General features: G+C 40.7%; 1 protein-coding gene across 4 annotated transcripts in view; it reads right to left on the minus strand.

The window, feature by feature from the left end:
• dync2i1 (dynein 2 intermediate chain 1) overlaps positions 1-21483 on the minus strand; it is a 109474-nt gene that overhangs the window by 28609 nt on the left and 59382 nt on the right. For all 4 annotated transcript variants that reach the window (XM_072254024.1, XM_072254025.1, XM_072254023.1 and 1 more), the window contains 5 exons: positions 21045-21207; positions 18237-18347; positions 17119-17180; positions 7810-7861; positions 6353-6410 (listed from right to left, as the gene is read on the minus strand). In XM_072254024.1, coding sequence (XP_072110125.1) covers positions 6353-6410; positions 7810-7861; positions 17119-17180; positions 18237-18347; positions 21045-21207 — 446 coding nt within the window. The remainder of the gene's footprint in view (positions 1-6352; positions 6411-7809; positions 7862-17118; positions 17181-18236; positions 18348-21044; positions 21208-21483) is intronic.

Consider the following 21483-nt stretch of genomic DNA (forward strand, 5'->3'; position numbering starts at 1 on the left):
TCAATGAAATCACTCTCTCATTCTTCTACACTCTACTGAGTGCACTATTTAATGTTTCTTTCTTCAGAAAACCACTCCATACTTTGATCATCCTACTGAAAGTTCCCTGAACTGGGTCCAAAGGAATAAAATTGTTTACTCTAGATGTGATCTCACTTGTGCTCTGTACAGTAACAACACACAGCACACTGCCCATAGTACAAATAGCACATATGGTTACGAACAACACACAGTCACAAAGAAAAAAAATAAAACTATCATCCAATTCATTGAGCGGCATAGCCTGTAGGATGATGGTAATTGTCCTGGTCCAGCTTGCTCTTCCATTGAGCAAACACTGGAGAGCAGCACCAATGGGAGGGGCCAGTCCCCAATGCAGGACTTCCCCACAGAAACCTCTGCTCTCTTCCACACCGCCCTGGTGTCCCTTCTCTGGGTGGCTGCAACAGGCGATTCTGCGGTCCAAGGGCCTAGTCCTCACCACAGCTGAGGCGATGCATCTCACCCGGCGTATGTCTTGCCAATGAACCAGTGAACCAGACTTGCAGTATACTTCTTCTTCTTCGGTTGTCCATTGAAATCTGACGACAACATCCACTCCTTTAACGGTGAGATCTTTGATGACTATACAGTCCTATCCTGGACCCACAAGCTCTATTGCAGGTGGGACCCGTATATGTAGTAGTGGTGGCAACCATGGCTGCATTTCTCCTGGCTCTCTTCTGCTGTCCTCTGGTTGTTCTTTCCATCTCCAGAATATGAACCCCGTCCCTACACAGTTGTTGCCAAGTGCTACGGTCAGCAGCAACATCCTCCAGGACCTCAGGTCTGATCTTGCACTTCCTTAGAGCATTCTTCATCTGATCCTTATAGTGCTTCTTCCGCCCTCCAGCTGAGTGTCAACCATGATGTAGCTGGCCGTATAACACTCTGCGGGGTAGCCGACATAGGGCATCCTTATCACGTGCCCCAGCCACTGCAGCTGACGCTGGGTGATCAAGGCCTCAATACTTCTGCAGTTGGTCTTTACAAGTATTTCAATGTGAGGCACCCACTCACACCAGGTAATTCCCAGGATGCTCTGGAGGCAGCTTATGTGGAAGTGCTCCAAGGACTTGATGTGATGGCTTTAGGTTACCCAAGCTTCACAGCTATAAAGGAGGGTGGTGACACAGACCGCTTGGTATACGGAGACCTTTGTGGAGGGATAAAGGCTCCTGTTCTGAAAGACTCTACGCCAAAGTCTCCCAAAGGCAGCTGTTGCCTGTTTAATGCGGCTCTGAATGTCGTTGTCAATGCTGCTATCCTCAGAGAGAATGCTCCCCAGATATTTGAAAGATGGCACTACTGACAGTTTTTCATCACCAACAATGAAGGCAGGTAGAGTGGGTGGGACACTGGTACTCCATTGGCAAACCACTTCTGTCTTGGTGGTATTGACAGTCAGCTCCATCCTGCTGTACACTCTCACCGCCACAGCAAGGACAGTCTGAAGATCCTCTGGAGTATGGGCCACAAGAGCACAGTCGTCTGCATACTGCAGCTCCAGGACCCGCTCTCTACGGAGTTTGGTGGTCGCGTGGAGCCTCCTGGTGTCAAAGATGTTGCCATCTAATCTGACGTTCACTGCCACACCGCTGCTGTCTTCAATCTCGTTGTGGAGAAGCTTGGTAACACACAAGATGGAGATGTTAAAGAGCACTGGCGCTAGCACACACCCCTGCCTCACCCCTGTGCGTACAAGGAAGGACTCGGACTCTTGTCCTCCTTTGGTCACCTGAGCAGTCATCCCATCGTGGAACTGGTGGAGGATGTTAACAAATTTATTGGGACAGCCAAACCTAAGGAGGACATCCCATAAGAGCTCTCTTTGCACAGTGTCGAATGCTTTGGAGAGGTCTACAAAGGCCATAAACAGGTTCTGACGTTGCTCTCGACACTTCTCCGGAAGCTGCCAGGCTGTGAAGATCATGTCAATCGTACTCCTGTTCTTCCTAAATCCACACTGTGATTCAGGCAGCATTGACTCGGTGATGTTGCTGATGAGTCTCTGAAGTATCACCTTAGCCAGGACCTTTCCAGCAACAGAAAGGAGTGATATGCCCCTACTATTGCCGCAGATGGCCTTGTCACCCTTGTTCTTATAAATGACAGCAATGTTTGTGTTTCTCCATTGTTGTGGGATGTTCTCATCAGTCCAGGCCTTGGTGATGTACTAGTAGAGGGTGCGCATAGACATGTACCCTCCGTTCTTCAGTAACTCAGCAGGGATATTGTCAGTGCCAGGGGACTTGTTGTTCTTAAGGAAGTGGACAGCTGATAGAACCTCCTGGAAGGTTAATGGTAGGCTGAGGTCGTGGATAGGAGGAAGTTCAGGCAGCTCGTCCAGGATGGTGGGGTCTGCGTCAGAGTCCTGATTAAGCAGGATGTTAAAATGCTCAGTCCACCTCAGTAGAATGGTATTCTGATTCTTCAGAAGTGTTAGACCATCTGCAGTATACTTGATTACCAAAGTCCAACAGGGCCTTGCATCCAAGACAAATACTCACAGCGTCTCAGCACAACACGGTATCCAACAAGTCCAGGTGCCAATATAACAATGGTACGTAGTAAGTCCAGCTCCATCATTATCCTGTAAGTAGCTGATGGCATAGATCCTGCTGTACTTGATGTTCTTAGCATCCAATTGTGATGGTAAAAATGGCGTAAAGGACGAACAATTACACCTTTGATCGGACTCAGAGTGGTCACTGCATCCGAGCATGCCACCATTCTACCAGAAGGTGAGATTCATTTGGCTCTTCCTACTTATTCTACCCGAAGAATACTTTTCATCATTCATTTGCCATTACCACGTGATTTCAGCTGACAGTAACACTACAGGTGTCCCCAGCTTTTCGAATATTTGCTTTACGAAACCTCACTGTTACGAAAGACCTACATTAGTTACCTGTTTTTACTAACAGAAGGTGTTTTCACTGTTACGAAAAAAGGCAGCCAAGCTCCTCCCCTGGAACTGCATTCTAGCGGCATTGCTTAAACATGTGCCTCTGATCTGGGCCGACATTTACGTGCCGGGCGGCACCTAATTAATTAGCTTGTTTATTTCGGCTTTTTTCTTAAAGATGTGCTGGGTGCATCCTAGCTACCCCTGCACGCTTCGCAGATTGGTATCGATCCGCAGCCTGGACGTTGGGGTCCACTGCACCACCCCAACCTCCGACGACTCAGCCTAACACACCATCATCAGTGTGCTCAGCGCCGTCTTCCCGATTCCGGTAAGTGATACGACACTGTACATACGTTATTTCTGCTTTATATAGGCTGTGTATTTTTATGTATTATTTGGTATAATTTGGCAGCTTCATAGCTTAAAGGTTACTGGAGAGAGTGTTTCTGCCGAGAGCACTTGCGTGAGATTTTCGCTACAGTGGACAGCTCGACAATGATTGCAGAAAAGTATTTCTACTTTATATAGGCTGTGTATTTATCATATCATTCCTGATTTTACTATATGTTACTGTTATTTTAGGTTTTATGTGTTATTTGGCTGATTTGGTAGTTTATTTTTTGGGTCTGCAAACGCTCACAAATTTTTCCCATATAAATAAATGGTAATTGCTTCTTCACTTTACGACATTCCGGCTTACGAACCGTTTCATAGGAATGGTCTACCTTTGAATGGCGGGGGAAACCTGTACTGTATTATTCAATCTCTATTGGTCTACATTGCATCACAAATCTTTCCTTTATTTTCCCTCTTCCTGTCTCCACTTCCGGTGTAATTTTATACATGTTTTATCTCCAACATTTGCCAGTTAGAAACCATAGAAAAAAACTACAGCACAGAAACAGGCCTTTTGGCCCTTCTTGGCTGTGCCAACCATTTTCTGCCTAGTCCCACTGACCTGCACACGGACCATATCCCTACATACACCTCCCATCCATGTATCTGCCCAATTTATTCTTAAATGTTAAAAAAGAACCCACATTTACCACCTCGTCTGGCAGCTCATTACACACTCCCACCACTCTCTGTGTGAAGAAGCCCCTCCTGATGTTCCCTTTAAACTTTTCCCCCCTCACCCTTAACCCATGTCCTCTGGTTTTTTTCTCCCCCTGCCTCAGTGGAAAAAGCCTGCTTGCATTCACTCTATCTATACCCATCATAATTTTATAAACCTCTATCAAATCTCCCCTCATTCTTCTGCGTTTCAGGGAATAAAGTCCTAACCTATTCAACTTTTCTCTGTAACTGAGTTTCTCAAGTCCCGGCAACATCCTTGTAAACTTTCTCTGCACTCTTTCAACCTTATTAATATCCTTCCTGTAATTTGGTAACCAAAACTGAACACAATACTCAAGATCTGGCCTCACCAATGCCTTATACAACCTCATCATAACATTCCAGCTCTTATACTCAATACTTCGATTAATAAAGGCCAATGTACCAAAAGCTCTCTTTACGACCCTATCTACCTGTGACACCACTTTTAGGGAATTTTGTATCTGTATTCCCAGATCCCTCTGTTCTACTGCACTCTTCAGTGCCTTACCATTTACCCTGTATATTCTACCTTGGTTTGTCCTTCCAAAGTGCAATACCTCACACTTGTCTGTATTAACCTCCATCTGCCATTTTTCAGCCCATTTTTCCAGCTGGTCCAAGTCCCTCTGCAAGCTTTGAAAACCTTCCTCACTGTCCACTACACCTCCAATCTTTGTATCATCAGCAAATTTGCTGATCCAATTTACCACATTATCATCCAGATCATTGATATAGATGACAAATAACAATCGACCCAGCACTGATCCCTGTGGCACACCACTAGTCACAGGCCTCCACTCTGAGAAGCAATTCTCTACTACCACTCTTTGGTTTTTTCCATTGAGCCAATGTCTAATCTAATTTACCACCTCTCCATGTATACTTAGCGACTGAATTTTCCTAACTAACCTCCCATGCGGGACCTTGTCAAAGGCCTTACTGAAGTCCATGTAGACAACATCCACTGCCTTCCCTTCATCCACTTTCCTGATAACCTCCTCGAAAAACTCCAATAGATTGGTCAAACATGACCTACCATGCACAAAGCCATGTTCACTCTCCCTAATAAGTCCCTATCTATCCAAATGCTTGTAGATTCTGTTTCTTAGTACTCCCTTCAATAGCTTACTCACTACCAACGTCAAACTTGCCGGCCTATAATTTCCCGGATTACTTTTCGATCCTTTTTTAAACAACGGGACAACATGAGCCATTCTCCAATCCTCCGACACCTTACCCGTAGACACCGACATTTTAAATATATCTGCCAGGGCCCCTGCAATTTCAACACTAGTCTCCTTCAAGGTCCGAGGGAATACCCTGTCAGGTCCTGGGGATTTATCAACCACTCCCATTCTTAAGATATTTTCCCATGCAGCAGATGGAAATGCAATGCCTTCCTCTCCCATCACCTAGGGCAGACAGAGTTCTCCAGGTGATGCAGCAAACTAATTGTACTTCTTCCAATCTAGTGTACCACATTTGGAATTCACAGTTCTTCTATAATGGAAAAACCAATAGCATATCAGGAGACTTGGAGCACTTACATTTAACTGAGCTTTGTTGCCATTAGCACTGGCCAGTCCATTTGTAAGACTGGCTCAGTTTTAATTTTTCTATTAGCACAGTTTGATTGGCTGGGCATAATTTGCAGTTCAATGTTTAGCTCCTTTAGCCAATATTTCATAGCTTTTATATTCCTCCGTTTAGGCTTTCTCTCTCACCCTCCATGAATCAACCAGATGACCTCATTTATAATTTAACCCCATGACAACCCTGGCTTCCCTTTGTCCCCACCCCTTCTTCTCTGCAACTATGTCAAATTGTTTTCTTCTTCTTTTTTCTCCCATTCTGACAAAAGATCTTCAAACTAATGCTTGATCTAATGGTTCTTTTCCCACAAACATTGTCTGATCATCTCAGTGCTTCCAGATTTTACTACTTTTATTTCAGATTTTCAACATCTACAGATTTTTTTAAAAATTCAACATGAATGTTTTGTCCGTTTCCTGCTCCATACAAGATACTTGACCTCCTGGGTACTTGCTGCATTTTCTCTTTTTATTTCATATCTTTACAGTACTTCTTCTTGGATTACTATTTAAATCACCATTAAGAACACAAAAATATTATAAATAGAATCAGGAAACCTAATGTAGGGTTTCAACCCAAACTGTCGAAAATTTCTTCTCCCTCCCTGTGTCCCAATGTAGATTCACTTCAATCGCTTAATTCCTCCTGTAGATGGTATGCTGCTCCAGATTCTAGCATCTGCAGCCGCTTGTATCTCCCATACAATCTTACCTGATAGCGTCAATAGAAGAGCTGTGGATCAACTTCATCTTCCCACCAGGGATCAGTCCTGCAAAATAAGACAAGATTTCCAAGGGAGCTTAGATGAAACATGACTTATTTTCTTCACCATCACTTAATTTGTTAAGTTCTTCTCTTGATTCCTCTGCCTTAGTTGAATCGTAAATAATTTTGTAATCTTCCATTCTATCTTTTACCCTACTAATTTCCACTTAACTCTTGCCAGCAGTACAGTCTAAATGCTATCATTGTACTATACAACATCAAGTTCTCGATTTCATAGAGCCTATTATCAGTAAAATCGAAGCAATCTCTTTGATTTAAAATTGAATTTAAATCCACCTGTACTAAATTCAGCTGAACAGGTGGAGACTGTATCTTCATTTGCATTATAATGTTTCACACTCTCCATATGCATATGATTGCCTAGAATGAACCAAAGAATCTCATCCCTCATATCAAGCTCTTCCAAGACCTCACCTTACTACTTTATATTCCAGTTTTTCCTATTTTAAAGATATTGGGTTTATTTGTCGCATGCATATCAAAATGTCAAAATATACAGTAAAATATGTCATTTTATCTGAAGTTTTTAAAATTTTCAACATGAACTGTTAATCTGTTCCTCACTCTACAGATGCTGCCTAACCTGCTGAGCATTTTAGTATTTTCTGTTTTCAGACCTCCGGTTAGCTTGTGTCGTGCTTCTTTATTCTTTAATCCTCTAACCGCAGATTCCTTGTTCTTTACTTCACTATGTGTTCAGTCAGTTTTCTATAGCTTTTCATTTCCAACACCTCAGCATCCTTCTCCCCTTTATTTCACAATATCATCTTCAAATCCCCTTTTTGAATGATCTTTGTTTCACTCCCCACATCCTTGTGTTTCTTTTTTGCTTTCTCATGTAGCAATTCATGTCCTTAAGACAAGAATGAACATGTTTAAACACGTGTTTTCTCAAACCTTGTTAAGGGCTTCAATGTTTACAGGGAAAAAGCAGGAGAATCAGTTGACAGGGGAAATATATCTACCATGATCAAATGGTAGAGCAGACTCGATGGGCTGAATTGCCTAATTCTGCTCCTGTTTCTTATAGTCTATGGTTCACAGCAACTAATTTCTACCAAGCAAACAAAATAATAACAAATATTGTGTCACTTCAAGGATAAATGTTGACCTTGGATAAGGAGTAACTGTCCTCTATTTGGTATGGTGCTTTGGGATTTTTTAGCCCCCTGTAAAAGCAGATGGAGTCATATATTATGTTCAAGATGAGGTTGTTCTTCAACTGCATAAATTTAGATTTTGCGCTCACATCTCAAGGTTGGCTTTGAACCTGACTTCCTAACTCAAGGGACAAGAACTCTATCAAATCAGAAAGGTAGTATTTTAATCTAGATTTTCATTCAATTAGTTTTCCTATTGCATTATATGTATGCCAAACATACCTAAATCAGTCAGAGAGCCAGCAACATCTGCCTTTTGGAGTTCAACCACAACCTGAAAGAAAGAGCCTGCATTTAAAAAGCACATTTCACTTCCTCAACAGCAATACTTTACATTTATACAGCATCTTAATATAAATGAAGTATAGGAATATTATCAAACCATGCGGAGATACAAGATCATACACAAAAGCTAGGTGGCAGCACAGGCTGTATGAATGTAAAAGGGTTTTAAGGGATACACAGGCTAAGTGAACAGGCAAGGACATGGCAGATGAAATATAAAGCGAACAAACAAGAAACCAACTTCGGCAGAATGGGGAACGAACCGGAAGTTAGAGAAATCAGGTTGGAGGCTAGCCAGACATAACATGTTGTGTTGCACCTCCAACCTGCAAGTGGCTTCATCGTGGCACACCTCATAACCCTCAATCTCTCCCCATAAGACATGGTCTCCAATCCAGGCAGCATCCTGGTAAATAGGTTAGGATTTTATTTCCTGGCATGTAGGAGAATGAGGAGCGATCTTATAAAGGTATCAAAAGTATGAAAGGTAATAGCTAGGGTGTACACATGCAGGTTTCGCCCCTCAGGCTGGATAAGACTAGAACTACAAGTGTTTGGAGGGATATGTTTGGTACTGGTGCACGTAGATGGGACCAAGCTGAAGATGGACCACAGTACCTGTTCCGTGACTCTATGAGAATGCATTCCCAATGCACTGGATAAAGAATCCGCTTATGTTTACAAGTCAAAACGTTGTTCATGTCAATATAGTGTATAACTTAGTAGAAAGTGTAAAGATACCCACTGCAGAGGCTGCAGGGGTGACAGCTGCTGTTGAAATTACCCTGGTGAGTTTCCAGGAAGTTGTAGAAATGATAGCCATTGCTGCCACAGTGTGCCAATAACATTTGTCATGAATGGTTATAGAGTTAAACAGCACAGAAACTTGGGTGGCACGGTACCATAGTGGTTAGCACAATGCTTTACAGTACAGGCGACCGGGGTTCAATTCCCACCACTGCCTGTAGGTTCTCCCCATGACCATGGGGGTTTCCTCTGGGTGCTCCAATTTACTCCCACAGTCCAAAGACCTACCGGTTGGTAGGTTAATTGGTCATTATAAATTGTCCTGTGATCAGTCTAGAATTAAATAGGCTGTAAGACCCTACTCTGCACTGTATCTCAATAAAATAAAAATAGATAAAATCAGGTCCCTCAGCCTAACTGAGGTGCCCCACAAAAATGCCCATTTGCCAGTGCCCAGTCTACAAACCTCCAAACCATTCTAATCCATCCACCTGTCCAAGTGTCCTCCAAAAGCTGTCATTGCATCTTCCTCAACTACCTCCCTATCAACACACTTCACATCTCTGTGTAAAAAAAAGTTGCCCCTCAGGTTCCTATCAAATCTTGCCACTCTCTCCTCAAACCCATGCCTTCCATTTCCCAAATCTCGACTGAGTGTATTCATCCTATCTATGACCCATTTAAGGGGGACGTAGGGTGATAATATTTAACTTAATAACTTGGAATGATGAAAATCATTCAGGGTTTACTCCTTGGTCAGCACCAGTGATTTTGACTGCAAACACATTAGACAATAGACACGATTGCAATGTTCCTATGATCAGAATGTCTTTTTACATTTGCTGACAGCTTGTAAAATGAGATTGGCTACTTCAGCTATGTACTGAAAATTGCTGGCTCTTCTGAAATCAGAATCAATGAGTGGCAGTAAAATTGTTGGCACAGTAAGATGAATTAGATGGTCTCGCTACCTGTGTACAATTTTACATTCCACTTCTTCAATTATCTAATTCCTTTTTCATATTTAATGTAACAACTCATCTTTCATAGGTGGATTCTATTAGATAATATTCATGTTTTTTAATATTTTGCCTTCCAACGGAGAAGAGACCATTGATCGCACTGAGTTCAGTCATAGCCCAGGCCCTGTCTCAAGCCCAAGAATGGGGAACGAGCCTATGTCTCGCCATTGCTGGAGTGGACTTGGAGTTACTCAAAGTGGCAAAATCAAGGCAAAGCAGAATCAAGACGGTCCTGCCTGGGCTTGAGAGCAAGGACTGAATTGCTGTTTAGCTGATTTAAGCACCGGGCCAGACTGGAAAGGTCAAGTATGGGCCGAATCAAAGCAGCAGAGAGTGAGGAACAACCTGAGGTTTGGCCTAAGTTCCAGGCAAGATTGAAAAGGTTAGGGTGCTGGGGCCAGAGGCGAGGGATGGACCAGTGTTCAGCTCATTGTTCAGGTTTATTCGTCTCTGCACTGAATTGAGGCTGTTGGCTGCAAATAACAGGCTCCTGGACCAGCTGCCACAGTGGTGACTGGCTTTTATGAACTTCAGTTCTGAATGTTATTTGTTTACTTTCATCGTTTGAATGATTTGTCTTATCTTCTGCACATTGAGTGCTAGACTGTCTTCTTTTTTTAATGGGTTCTATTGGGTTTCTTTGCTTTATAGCTGCCTGTAAGGAGATGAATTTCGAGGTTGTACGTGGCATACGTACTTTGATAATAAATGCACTTTGAGCTTTAAGCAAGCAATGGCGAGTTGAGCCCACTGTGTCCATGCCAGCCATTAAGTACATATCTGCACCAATCCTATTTTCTAGCACTTGGCCCTAGCCTCCCACATCAATTAGATACTTCTGTGCTGTGAGTGTACTCAAATCAACTATCACTTCACTCAGTGTTTCCATATTTCCAGCATCCTGTGTGAAGAAAAAGTCAAATCCCTTCTCAATGCCACCTCACGAAAGCAAGCTCCTCAACCTCCTCTCCCTCATTATTTCTCTGTGACCGATCTTCATGCTCAAGTGTCCCTATTTCTCACCTACCTCTGCAAAAGGAACAATTTATAGTGGCCAATTGACCTATCATGACTTCAGAACTGGAACACCAAAGAGAACCACATAGTCACAAGGCAAATGCACAAATTCCACACAGATATCGCTGAAAGTCAAGATTGAATCCATGTCACTAGTGATGTGAGGCAATACATGTTGCACCACAGTGCTCCCTTACAATTCATGAACTGAAAAATTGTTTTTTTAAAATTATATGCTTCCTTAACTAAAATTAAATGAGGTTGGTGTAAAAACTTTGCAAAATATAAATAACAATGGAGTTCATCCAGAGTGTGATTGCCATAAGCACATTCCAAACATCACAGTCTAAGTCAGTGGTTCCCAAAGTGGGCAACCTCGGCTCACTGCCGATGATAGGAGTGTCAAAGGGGGCGATAAAGATAAAGAAGGCAGTGGGGGTGCATGGTAGCAAGGGGGGCAGCGGTGGGACAGCGGTGGGACAACAGGCTTCATTTAGGAAATTAATTACTTATTGGAAGCCGTTAATATTCAAGCCTCATAATTGATTACAATGATCACATAACCACCTCATCTCTTGCTAGCCCATCGTTTTCTTGGACTTTGCTTGAAGCACGTTATGTTTGTTAAAAAGCAATGTGACTCTTCTGTATTTTGCTTATCAGGAGAAATCTGGACTGAAGAAGTTGTATTATTTATGGGCCTGACACCCCAATTATTGCTGTTCACTACTGTAGTACATACAGTGTTAGCTACAATGATTCCCATATTCTAATTGCATAGACTCAATTCCTGTGAATTACAGTATCGGCTTCAACAGGGTATAAAGTTCAGAATCTGCCCTTTCAAATGATCTTGACCGCATTTCTCTAGCCCACGGCCCAGCTGAGATATTGCTGCCCCACTTTATGTACCTTCAGGCAGAGAGTCCAGTTTTGCCTGAGTTTGGATGATGTCATAACTTTCTCCTTTATTGATCACAGTGCTTGAGATATGACTTAAACAACAGGCGATTAACTGTGGTCAATGATCCATAAAGAAAATGGCAAGAAGCAGACCAAAAAATGTGCAGATAGTATCATGTAGAGTATGGATTTATACCTGCACCAAACAACCAACAGCAGCCAATGTGTCTGTTGTGTAAAGAAGTTATTTTCAAATGAGGCAATGAAACCATCCAGGCTCGTTGAATGTTTGAAAAGAATACTCTGATAAAGCAAACTTAGCTATTTTCAGTCATTTTGTGAAAATTTGCAGAAACGGAAAACACTTCAAAAACACATTAGGTTCTGCGGATGCTGGAAATCCAGAGCAACGCACACAAAATGCTGGAGGAACCCATTAGGTCAGCAGGCAGCATCCATGGAAATAAATAAACAGACAATGTTTTGAGTCGAGACCTTTCATCAGGACTGGAAAGGAAGGGGGAAGATGTCAGAGTAAAAGGTGGGGAAAAAGGGCTGGAGAAGAAGGAATCTGATAGGAGAGGAGAGTGGACCATGGGAGAAAGGAAAGAAAGATCATAACAGGAGGTGACAGGCAAGTGAGGAGAAAAGGTAAGAGGATAGAGTGGGGAATTGAAGAAGAGAGAAGGAGGAGGAGAAGAGGAAAAAAAAAGAAAGAGAAAGGTTACCAGAATGAGAAATCAATGTCCATGCCATCAGGCCAGAGGCCGCCCAGACTAAACACGAAGTGCTGCTCCTACGCCCCAAAAGTGGCCCCAACGTGGCAGAAGAGAAGACCACGGAGTGACACATTAGAACGGGAATGGGCATAGGACGGTAAAATGGTTGGCCACTGGAAATTCGAGTTTTGGCAGATGGAGTGAAGTTGTTTTGCTTCATGGTTATGTTCATTTCATTACGAATGAAGGCTTGGTTCAAGAGTTCTTATTTGCAAAGAGATTAGAAATAAATACAAAATAGGTGTAAATATTTTGGGTTATTGAGCAATTTTTCAAAGACAAGGATATTCCACTCATCCACATTGTTGCTTGTGCAACATATGGGGTACCATCAAAGTCAGGGCACCATCGTGGAGTTATGACTATCTTGAACAAAGCTGTACCTAACATATTTACCATTCACTGTGCAACTTAGACAACATCTTGTCTCAAGAAACCCAAGTGCAAAAATCATTAAATACAGTTATCACTATGTTAAATAAAATCAAGTCCCATGCTTGCAATTCTCAACTATTTCGAGAGTTTTGTATTGGGAATAATGAACAGTTTGAAGGTTTGACGTTGCACACGAGTCGGATGGCTCTCAAAAGGAAACTGCTTGGGATGATTTTCTGTGCATTTTAAAACCGTGATAAAATTCTTTGAAGACTCGAATGCTTCATTCAGTAATCAATTCAATGTGAATCTTATCAAAGTCAAATCATTTCTGCCCAAATACACCCTACTTAAGTTCAACATTGGCCGTCACAATGTTTTCCAGTTTCCGAGGATATCTGAATTAAAAGAAAAAGCAATATACCAGATGATGCTCTTCAAGAATACTGTGGGTGAGCTACATAAAGACAAGTCACAGAGAAACTGCAGGATCAGAAATTCCAGTTTGGGTAATAAATCCATTCCTGAACACATAATGAGGAATTAACAGGAAGGATGGAGAAAGAACTGATCTCACTACGAAATGACTTTGAGCTGAAGTCCAGGTTCAAAAGAATCACATCAAGACTTTTGGTTGCAGAAGGAAATTTATGAACACTATCCTGCACTGTGGAAAAAGCTTAAGATGTTCTTTATTGCTTTTAAATAGATTTGAATATGTTTTGCAATTATTTCTCACTGCTTTGAATTTGTAGTCCCTATTTTCTTTCATTCGATTCAGAGATTAGTTAAGATAGCACTAAACACTAACTCCTTTGCTTGCATCTTCGGAAGCAGCTCTATTTCCGTCTTTAATATCTCTATTTTTCCTTTCAGGGTTCTTTTGAAGACCCTGACCCGGAGTTACACACTGACTTCAGTTCTTTGCAGGAATGGGACCTGCTCTAGGGATTTCGCGACTGCCCATTATTCGACATGCCAAGGACACGGCCTAAGAGCTTAGCTCGCCTTTGGAGGTCCAAAATATTGTGGCTCTGGAGAAGGGCGGATCAAAGATCGGTGTCCCAGCAGGAGATCGGTGTGTTGTGGGAGTTGGAAGATCTATGTGCCCAGAGACCTGAGATCTTTCAGCTCGGAAAAGTGATGCAACAGACTCTTAACATTGTAAACCAGCGAGTTGTTTGTTGCCTTCCCCTCTCGCTGTGAAATGGAGACATCTCTTTCTCCCTTATTAGGGGGGGAGAGGGGGAGAGGGGGAGAGGGGGAGGGGGAGAGGGGGAGAGGGGGAGAGGGGGAGAGGGAGAGGGGGAGAGGGAGAGGGAGAGGGAGAGGGAGAGGGAGAGGGAGAGGGAGTGTGTCACAACCACAGATTCAGCAGTGCAGTAGATACGGCAATTGCGCTTGTGAATTTGCACATGTCAGCTAATTATCATTTTAATCGTGTTAGTATTTAACTCCATATTTGTCGTCGTAGTGATTGTCGAGACTTAGACAGAGCACAGCAACGCTTCGCTGCTGTTTTGCATTTGGCCTTCCCTGAGATATTGGACTTTCAAGTCAACTGACTCTGAAGACTAGCGGTATTCGTTTAATGTTTAGATGTTCTTTTCAGCTGCAGTGTAGGCTTCGTTTTCCATTTGAGAGCTTTAGTTAATGGCCCTGTTTGGCCTAGCATTTATTGTTTAATTTTCCCTTTAACACTGTTCATATTAAAGTCTGTGAACTATCGAACTGCTTCAGTGCCACTCACTCTGCACTTGGGCGATAACCAAACCTGGTGACAGAGAGAGCCTGTGGTATGTTGAATATCGGGTGAACGATAAGTCTTTGGGGTACTGCAAGTCTCTGTCTTTGCTGTTGCTTTATCGCACGCTTGAGTGCTCAGTGGTGGGTGCCAATGCTTTTTTTTTGCTGGTGGGGGGATGGGGAATCATTGCTTGTTGCTGCTTACGCGCAGGATCGAGAAGCTGGGGGGGATTTTGCGGTACTAACATTTAACTGTCATTCATTCTTTGGGGGCACTCCTGTGTTTTCGTGGGTGATTGCAAAGAAAAAGCATTTCAGGATGTATATTGTATACAATTCTCTAACATTAAATGTATCTTTGAAACCTTTGAAAATCTTTCACTGCTCATCATATATCAAAATTCTTTATAGTTATTACATAACTGCCAGAAAGGGAGAGGCAGGCACTGGAGATATGGTCTGGGAGCCAACGCAGAGGTAACCCAGAAAAATTTTGGAACTACTGGCCTAAACAATACCTGTTTTCTTTTTACTAAAGTAAAAGCATACAGTGCCTATAAAAGTATTCACCCCTTGGAATTTTTCATGTTTTATTGTTTTACAACATTGAATCACAGTGGATTTAATTTGGCTTTTTTGACACTGATCAACAGAAAAAGACCCTTTCGTGTCAAAGCAAAAACAGATCTCTACAAAGTGATCAAAATTAATTACAAACATAAATCATAAAATAATTGATTGCATAAGTATTCACACCCTTCAAGTCAGTATTTAGTAGATCCACCTTTGGCAGCAATTACAGTCATGAGTCTGTGTGGATAGGTCTCTATCAGCTTTACACATCTGGGCAATTCAATTTTTCCCCATTCTTCTTTACAAAACTGCTCAAGCTCTGTCAGATTGAATGGGGATCATGAGTGAACAGAACTTTTCAAATCAAGCCACCAATTCTTAAATGGATTGAGGTCTAGATTCTGATTTGGCCACTCCGGATATTAACTTTGTTATTTTTAAGCCATTCCTGTGTAGCTTTTGCTTTATGCTTGAGGTTATTGTCTTGCTGAAAAACAAATCTTCTTCCAAGTCTCAGTTCTCTTGCAGACTGCATCAGGTCTTCCAGGGCCTGCTGCAGTAAAGCATCCCCACAGCATGATGTAGCCGCCACATGCTTCACTGTAGGGATGATGTCTTTTTGATGATGTGTCATGTTTGACTTATGCCAAGCACAGCATTTAGTCTGATGGCCAAAAAGCTCAATTTTGGTTTTATCAGACCATAGAACCTTTTTCTAGATGACCACAAGCCTTCTGGCAAACTCTAGCCAAGATTTCATGTGAGTTTTTTTTTTCAACAGTGGCTGTCTTTTTGCACTCTCCCATAAAGCTACGACTGGCGAAGCACCCAGGCAACTGTTGTATGTGCAGTGTCTCCCATCTCAGCCACGGAAACTTGTAATTTCTCCAGAATTGTCATAGGTCTCTTGGTGGCCTCCCTCACTAGTCCTCTTCTTGCATGGTTACTCAGTTTTTGAGGACGGGTTGCTCTAGGCAGATTTACGGCTGTGCCATGTTCTTTCCATTTCTTGATGATTGACTTAACTGTACTCCAAGGGATATTCAGTAATTTGGATATTTTCTTATATCTATCTTCTGACTTGTGCTTTTCAATAATCTTTTTGCAGAGTTGCTTGGAGTTTTCTTTTGTCTTTATTGTGTAGTTTTTGCCAGGATACTGACTCATCAACAGTTGAACCTTTCGGATACAGGTGTATTTTTACTACAATCATTTGAAACATCTTGCCTGCACATGGTGATCTCCACTTAACAAATTATGTGACTGCTAAAACCAATTGGCTATACCAGTGATGATTTAGTATGTCATATTAAAGGTGGTGAATATTTATGCAATCAATTATTTTGTGTTTTATATTTGTAATTCATTTAGATCACTTTGTAAAGATCTGTTTTCACTTTGACATGAAAGAGTCTTTTTCTGTTGATCAGTGCCAAAAAAGCCAAATTAAATCCACTGTGATTCAATGTTGTAAAACAATAAAACATGAAAACTTCAAAGGGGGTAAATACTTCTTATATTCAATGTAAATGCAAGGCCAACTGCATTAAAAAAAAATAAATATCATGCACAATTTAGAGTGCAGCATATGCACCAGCAAAGAATCTAGGTAAAAAATGAGAAATTTTGGAGGGTAAACTTCGGATATCAATTCTGAAAGTTTATGTCCAAGAACATATTACAGTAGTGTGAAAAATTAAAAAATATATTTTAAACAATAAAGTGTGGAAATAAATTGCAAAAACTACAATTCAAATATGAATAGATTGGAATAACTTTAAAATGATAAAACATCTTTCATAATAATAACAAATATATTGTATATTTTATGTGCTGGGCAAAGAAAAATTGCTCTTCTGAACTCTGAGATTTTCATTAATTTCCATATGATTGCAATATATGTTTAATTTCCTCTTTATGCTTCTTCATAAATATTCTGATAATGAACAGAAGAAGTCTCACCACATAGTTCTTATGTTAGACACATAGGAACATGCAACTTCACTGTGAATGGACTTGTGTATATAATTATTTCAATATAAAATACAAAATACTCAAAAATTTATGTGAAGTCTTAAACTTACCCACAGATTAATCAAACCACTTTCATCAAGTGATGCCAATTGAAATGTTAGTCCAGAACTTCCTGCAATAGATAATAAAGAAAATCTTTATTAAATCGGTGAAGCAAGAAAGAAACTATCTAGGAAGTTCATAATTTTCCAAATGTAATAGACTGAATTCCTCCAGCATTTTATGTGTGTTGCTCTGGCCTTCACTCACTGTCTACCAATGCATACCCTGAGTTGTTAGCATTTTGGTAGTGTTTGTATGAGACCATTTTCTTGGAAATGGGCATCATCTAGACAGTTTAATCTTGACAAAGGGATCATGGTAAGTTTTATAAGCTCTTTCTTATCTTGGAAAGTTTTCCCGCCAAATTAATGTAATTTCAATACAGACAGCATGTAATTTGCTATTCATGAATATTTGGATTACTATAGAATCCATGTGTGAAAATGATACATGTGATTGCTTGGGTATTGATCATGTACCTTATCAATTTTCTAACACAGATCTACAAGTTAATTGTGAAGCTCTTCTTAGGAACCCCAGCTGTGATTAATTCAGCACAAACCAGGGATTAAAAGCAGGCAGCTCAGTAACCTTTTTGGACAAAATATGGCAAATCAAAAAGTTTATCATCAATTTCAGCCTTGCCATGGAAAGATAACAGTGTTGATCAGATACAAATTCTTCTGTGGCAAGTTGAGACCCAGCCATACTGTCAAAGAAAGTAACTCCAAGCAGAATTAATTTCTGGGCAGAGATACATCGTCAGCCTTGTTGCTCATGAATGCTGAAATCCAAAACTGGCAAGATGATAATGGAGGTAGAACATGTTTAGCTGGCACTATCTTAAATGCTTGGAATGGAGTAATCTAATTACATCATTGCAAGTGGTGATGGCCATTATTAAATAGCCAATATCAGTCTGACATGATGGCAAAGACTGGGGAAGATCACAAAGTACCATTAACAGATAACTCGATTTGAATCCTTAGAAATATTTTTTAAATATTCAAATATATTAAATTATACTCTGTATAAATAAATTAAATTATAACTCTGTCAGGCAGACATAAGAAAACACCTAACATTAAAAAAAATGATAAAATTACATTGCTAAGTGAAAGCCTACCTTGCTGGGATGTCAAAAGTGAAAGTCCAACATAATCATCATAGGAAGCAGATGATACTGGATCAATAGCCTTAACTGCACATGCGTGATTTGTAGCTGTCAGAATTCCATCTGAAAGGAAAGTTCACTTAAGTAACAGTCTAACTCCTCAGATTTTTTTCTACAGTTCCTTCATGACATAACATCACCTGTACCATTTTAATGTTATGGCTGATTGCGCGTTATTATGTCATATGGGCCCGGATTTATCAAAGCTGCATGCCATATGAACTTTTTCCTGTTATATCTCTGAATATGAACTCAGCAACATACACTTGCAAAACCTAATTTCTGTTCTTATCTTGGCTCTGGCTACTAATCCGCTTATTTTTAAACTGAAGTGTCTGGAGGAGAAATACACAAGGGGCAACATGTTGGCTCTTGTTGAAATCCATTCATCATCAGGAAATATGCATTACCTTAAGTCTACACTACAGAAGCAGGAGATCTGATTCATATCACTGTTCATCCTCTATGTGAGCCTCCTCCCATAGAGCAAAGCAAAAATGATTAACCTTCATCAGTAGTCTGACATCTTTAAAAAGATTTCCCTGTAATATTATAATGGAGAGTGATTGTTACCTCGACATTTTTCACCGTTAACATATTGCCAAATTTATTTATGCTTCATTTAATTCTATGATAATGATTGGAAATGGATACACACAAGACCTGTATCTCAGAAATACAGTTCAAGGCTTGTCCTTTCACTAATTTGTCATACTACCTCAATTTTTTCTGACAAATTTGAACATCACTCGAAAGCTCAACAACAAGCAATTGCGCAGTATTTCGGCAACATTCTCCTGATCTTCCACCATAACTTTGGACAAAGGATCATGGAAGGAACCTTGCTGTAACACCCATTTACACTGTTTCAGGTGAGTTTTCACTTATATTATGGTGAGATATTGAGAGGTCCTCACACAAATTACAAGCATATTACAAGCATGGCAGCAGCATTTTTAATAATTATCCTTAAGCCAATCGTAGACTGGCACAAGAATCTTTTGGATTTTTCTTTATACAGCATTGTATTTATATTCTATACTACAGATTGCCAGGGATAGTGAGTGGTAGAAGCAGATATAACAGATTAAGAGGTTTTTAGATAGACACATGAATCTACAAGAAATGAAGGGATATGGATAGGTTAGGTGAGTGGGCAAATTCATGGCAGATGCAATTTAATGTGGATAAATGTGAGGTTATCCACTTTGGTGGCAAAAACAGGAAATCAGCTTATTATCTGAATGGTGGCCGATTAGGAAAAGGGGAGGTGCAACGAGACCTGGGTGTCATTATACACCAGTCATTGAAAGTGGGCATGCAAGTACAGCAGGCGGTGAAAAAGGCCAATGGTATGCTGGCATTTATAGCAAGAAGATTCGAGTACAGGAGCAGGGAGGTACTACTGCAGTTGTACAAGGCCTTGGTGAGACCACACCTGGAGTATTGTGTGCAGTTTTGGTCTCCTAATCTGAGGAAAGACATTCTTGCCATAGAGGGAGTACAAAGAAGGTTCACCAGATTGATTCCTGGGACGGTAAGACTTTCATATGAGGAAAGACTGGATCGACTAGGCTTATACTCGTTGGAATTTAGAAAATTGAGGGGAGATCTTATTGAAACGTATAAAATCCTAAAGGGATTGGACAGGCTAGATGCAGGAAGATTGTTCCCGATGTTGGGGAGGTCCAGAATGCGGGGTCACAGTTTGAGGATAAAGGGGAAGCCTTTTAGGACCGAGATGAGGAAAAACTTCTTCACACAGAGAGTGGTGAATCTGTGGAATCCTCTGCCACAGGAAACAGTTGAGGCCAGTTCATTGGCTATATTCAAGAGGGAGTTAGATATGGCCCTTGTGGCTAAAGGGATCAGAGGGTATGGAGGGAAGGCTGGTACAGGGTTCTGAGTTGGATGATCAGCCATGATTATACTGAATGGCGATGCAGGTTCGAAGGGTCAAATGGCCTACTCCTGTACCTATTTTCTATGTTTCTATGTGCAGGTAGAAGAGATTCAGTTTAATTTGGCATCACGTTCATCATAAACACTGTGGGCCAAAAGGCTAGTTTCTGTGCTGTATTTTTCCATATTTGATTACTAGTTGACTTGAGCTAGGCTACACCAGACTTCAGATTTACTTTGCAAACTTGAAAACACTTTGCACTGACACTATAGGTGAGTGTCCATCACATCTCTTTTTCATGTTGATTCTGTGAACAATATTGTACATATCTTTCTGATTACATTTAGTACATTTGAAATATATTTTATCAAGATCTACATATTGATTAAAATCCTACACATCTTTTTCTATAAAGCCTTGGAGTCATACGGCTGAGAAACAAACCCTTCAGCTTCTCAGACTGCAGCAACCATTAAGCACCTAATTAACTTTGTTTCACTGAACATACTGTTTCCTTGTGATTTTATAGCCCCAACTACGCTTTTTTCTCAGTTACTTAAACACCAATTGTGCTGATATTTCTGGAGAATAGTCAAAATCTTAGCTCATTCAGGAAATTACTGGTTAGTTCTTTCCAATTTGAATATATATCTATGACACCAATTTCCTTGCCAGTTCATAATCCAGTCATTTGACTTCAGATCCATGACCATTAATTTTAGCTAATAGTCTTTCATGTGGAATCTTATCAAAGAAACATTCATGTAATCTATATCCCCTATCTTATTTCTCTACCGATTATTTTTTTTTTACCTTCCATCAGCCCTACTTTAATCTCTGTTGGATATTTGACTTACCAGTGGTGAAAGTTGGCAATCTGAGTGTCCATTCCTGTCCTTCAATCTGAAGATTGTGGTGGATAGTGGAACATTCACGAAGATCCCAAGCCACTACTGAACCATCCGCTGTGCCAGCAAACACAGATAACACATTACCTGGGCCAAAGCAACAAGATTGCACCTGTTGTGGAATGGTATATATTAGCATTTCCTTTGTTCAATAAGCTATCAATATTGTCACTTTGGTTTAAAACAGTCTGGACATTAGAAAACAGAGTGAGTCAACTAATTGGGACAATGACAAGCAGGATAACCTTGCAGCATGTAATAGCTGTCAATGCTGGAACATTTGCTGATTTTTTTCAAGGATTTCATTTTTCAAACTGAGCAGGAAGTGAACTTAAACCTTGTTAGAAGTAAATAAGAATTTAATTTTTTAAGGATTCATTTGTAGATG

Source organism: Mobula birostris, chromosome 3 (assembly GCF_030028105.1).
Source record: "Mobula birostris isolate sMobBir1 chromosome 3, sMobBir1.hap1, whole genome shotgun sequence".
NCBI lineage: Eukaryota > Metazoa > Chordata > Chondrichthyes > Myliobatiformes > Myliobatidae > Mobula > Mobula birostris.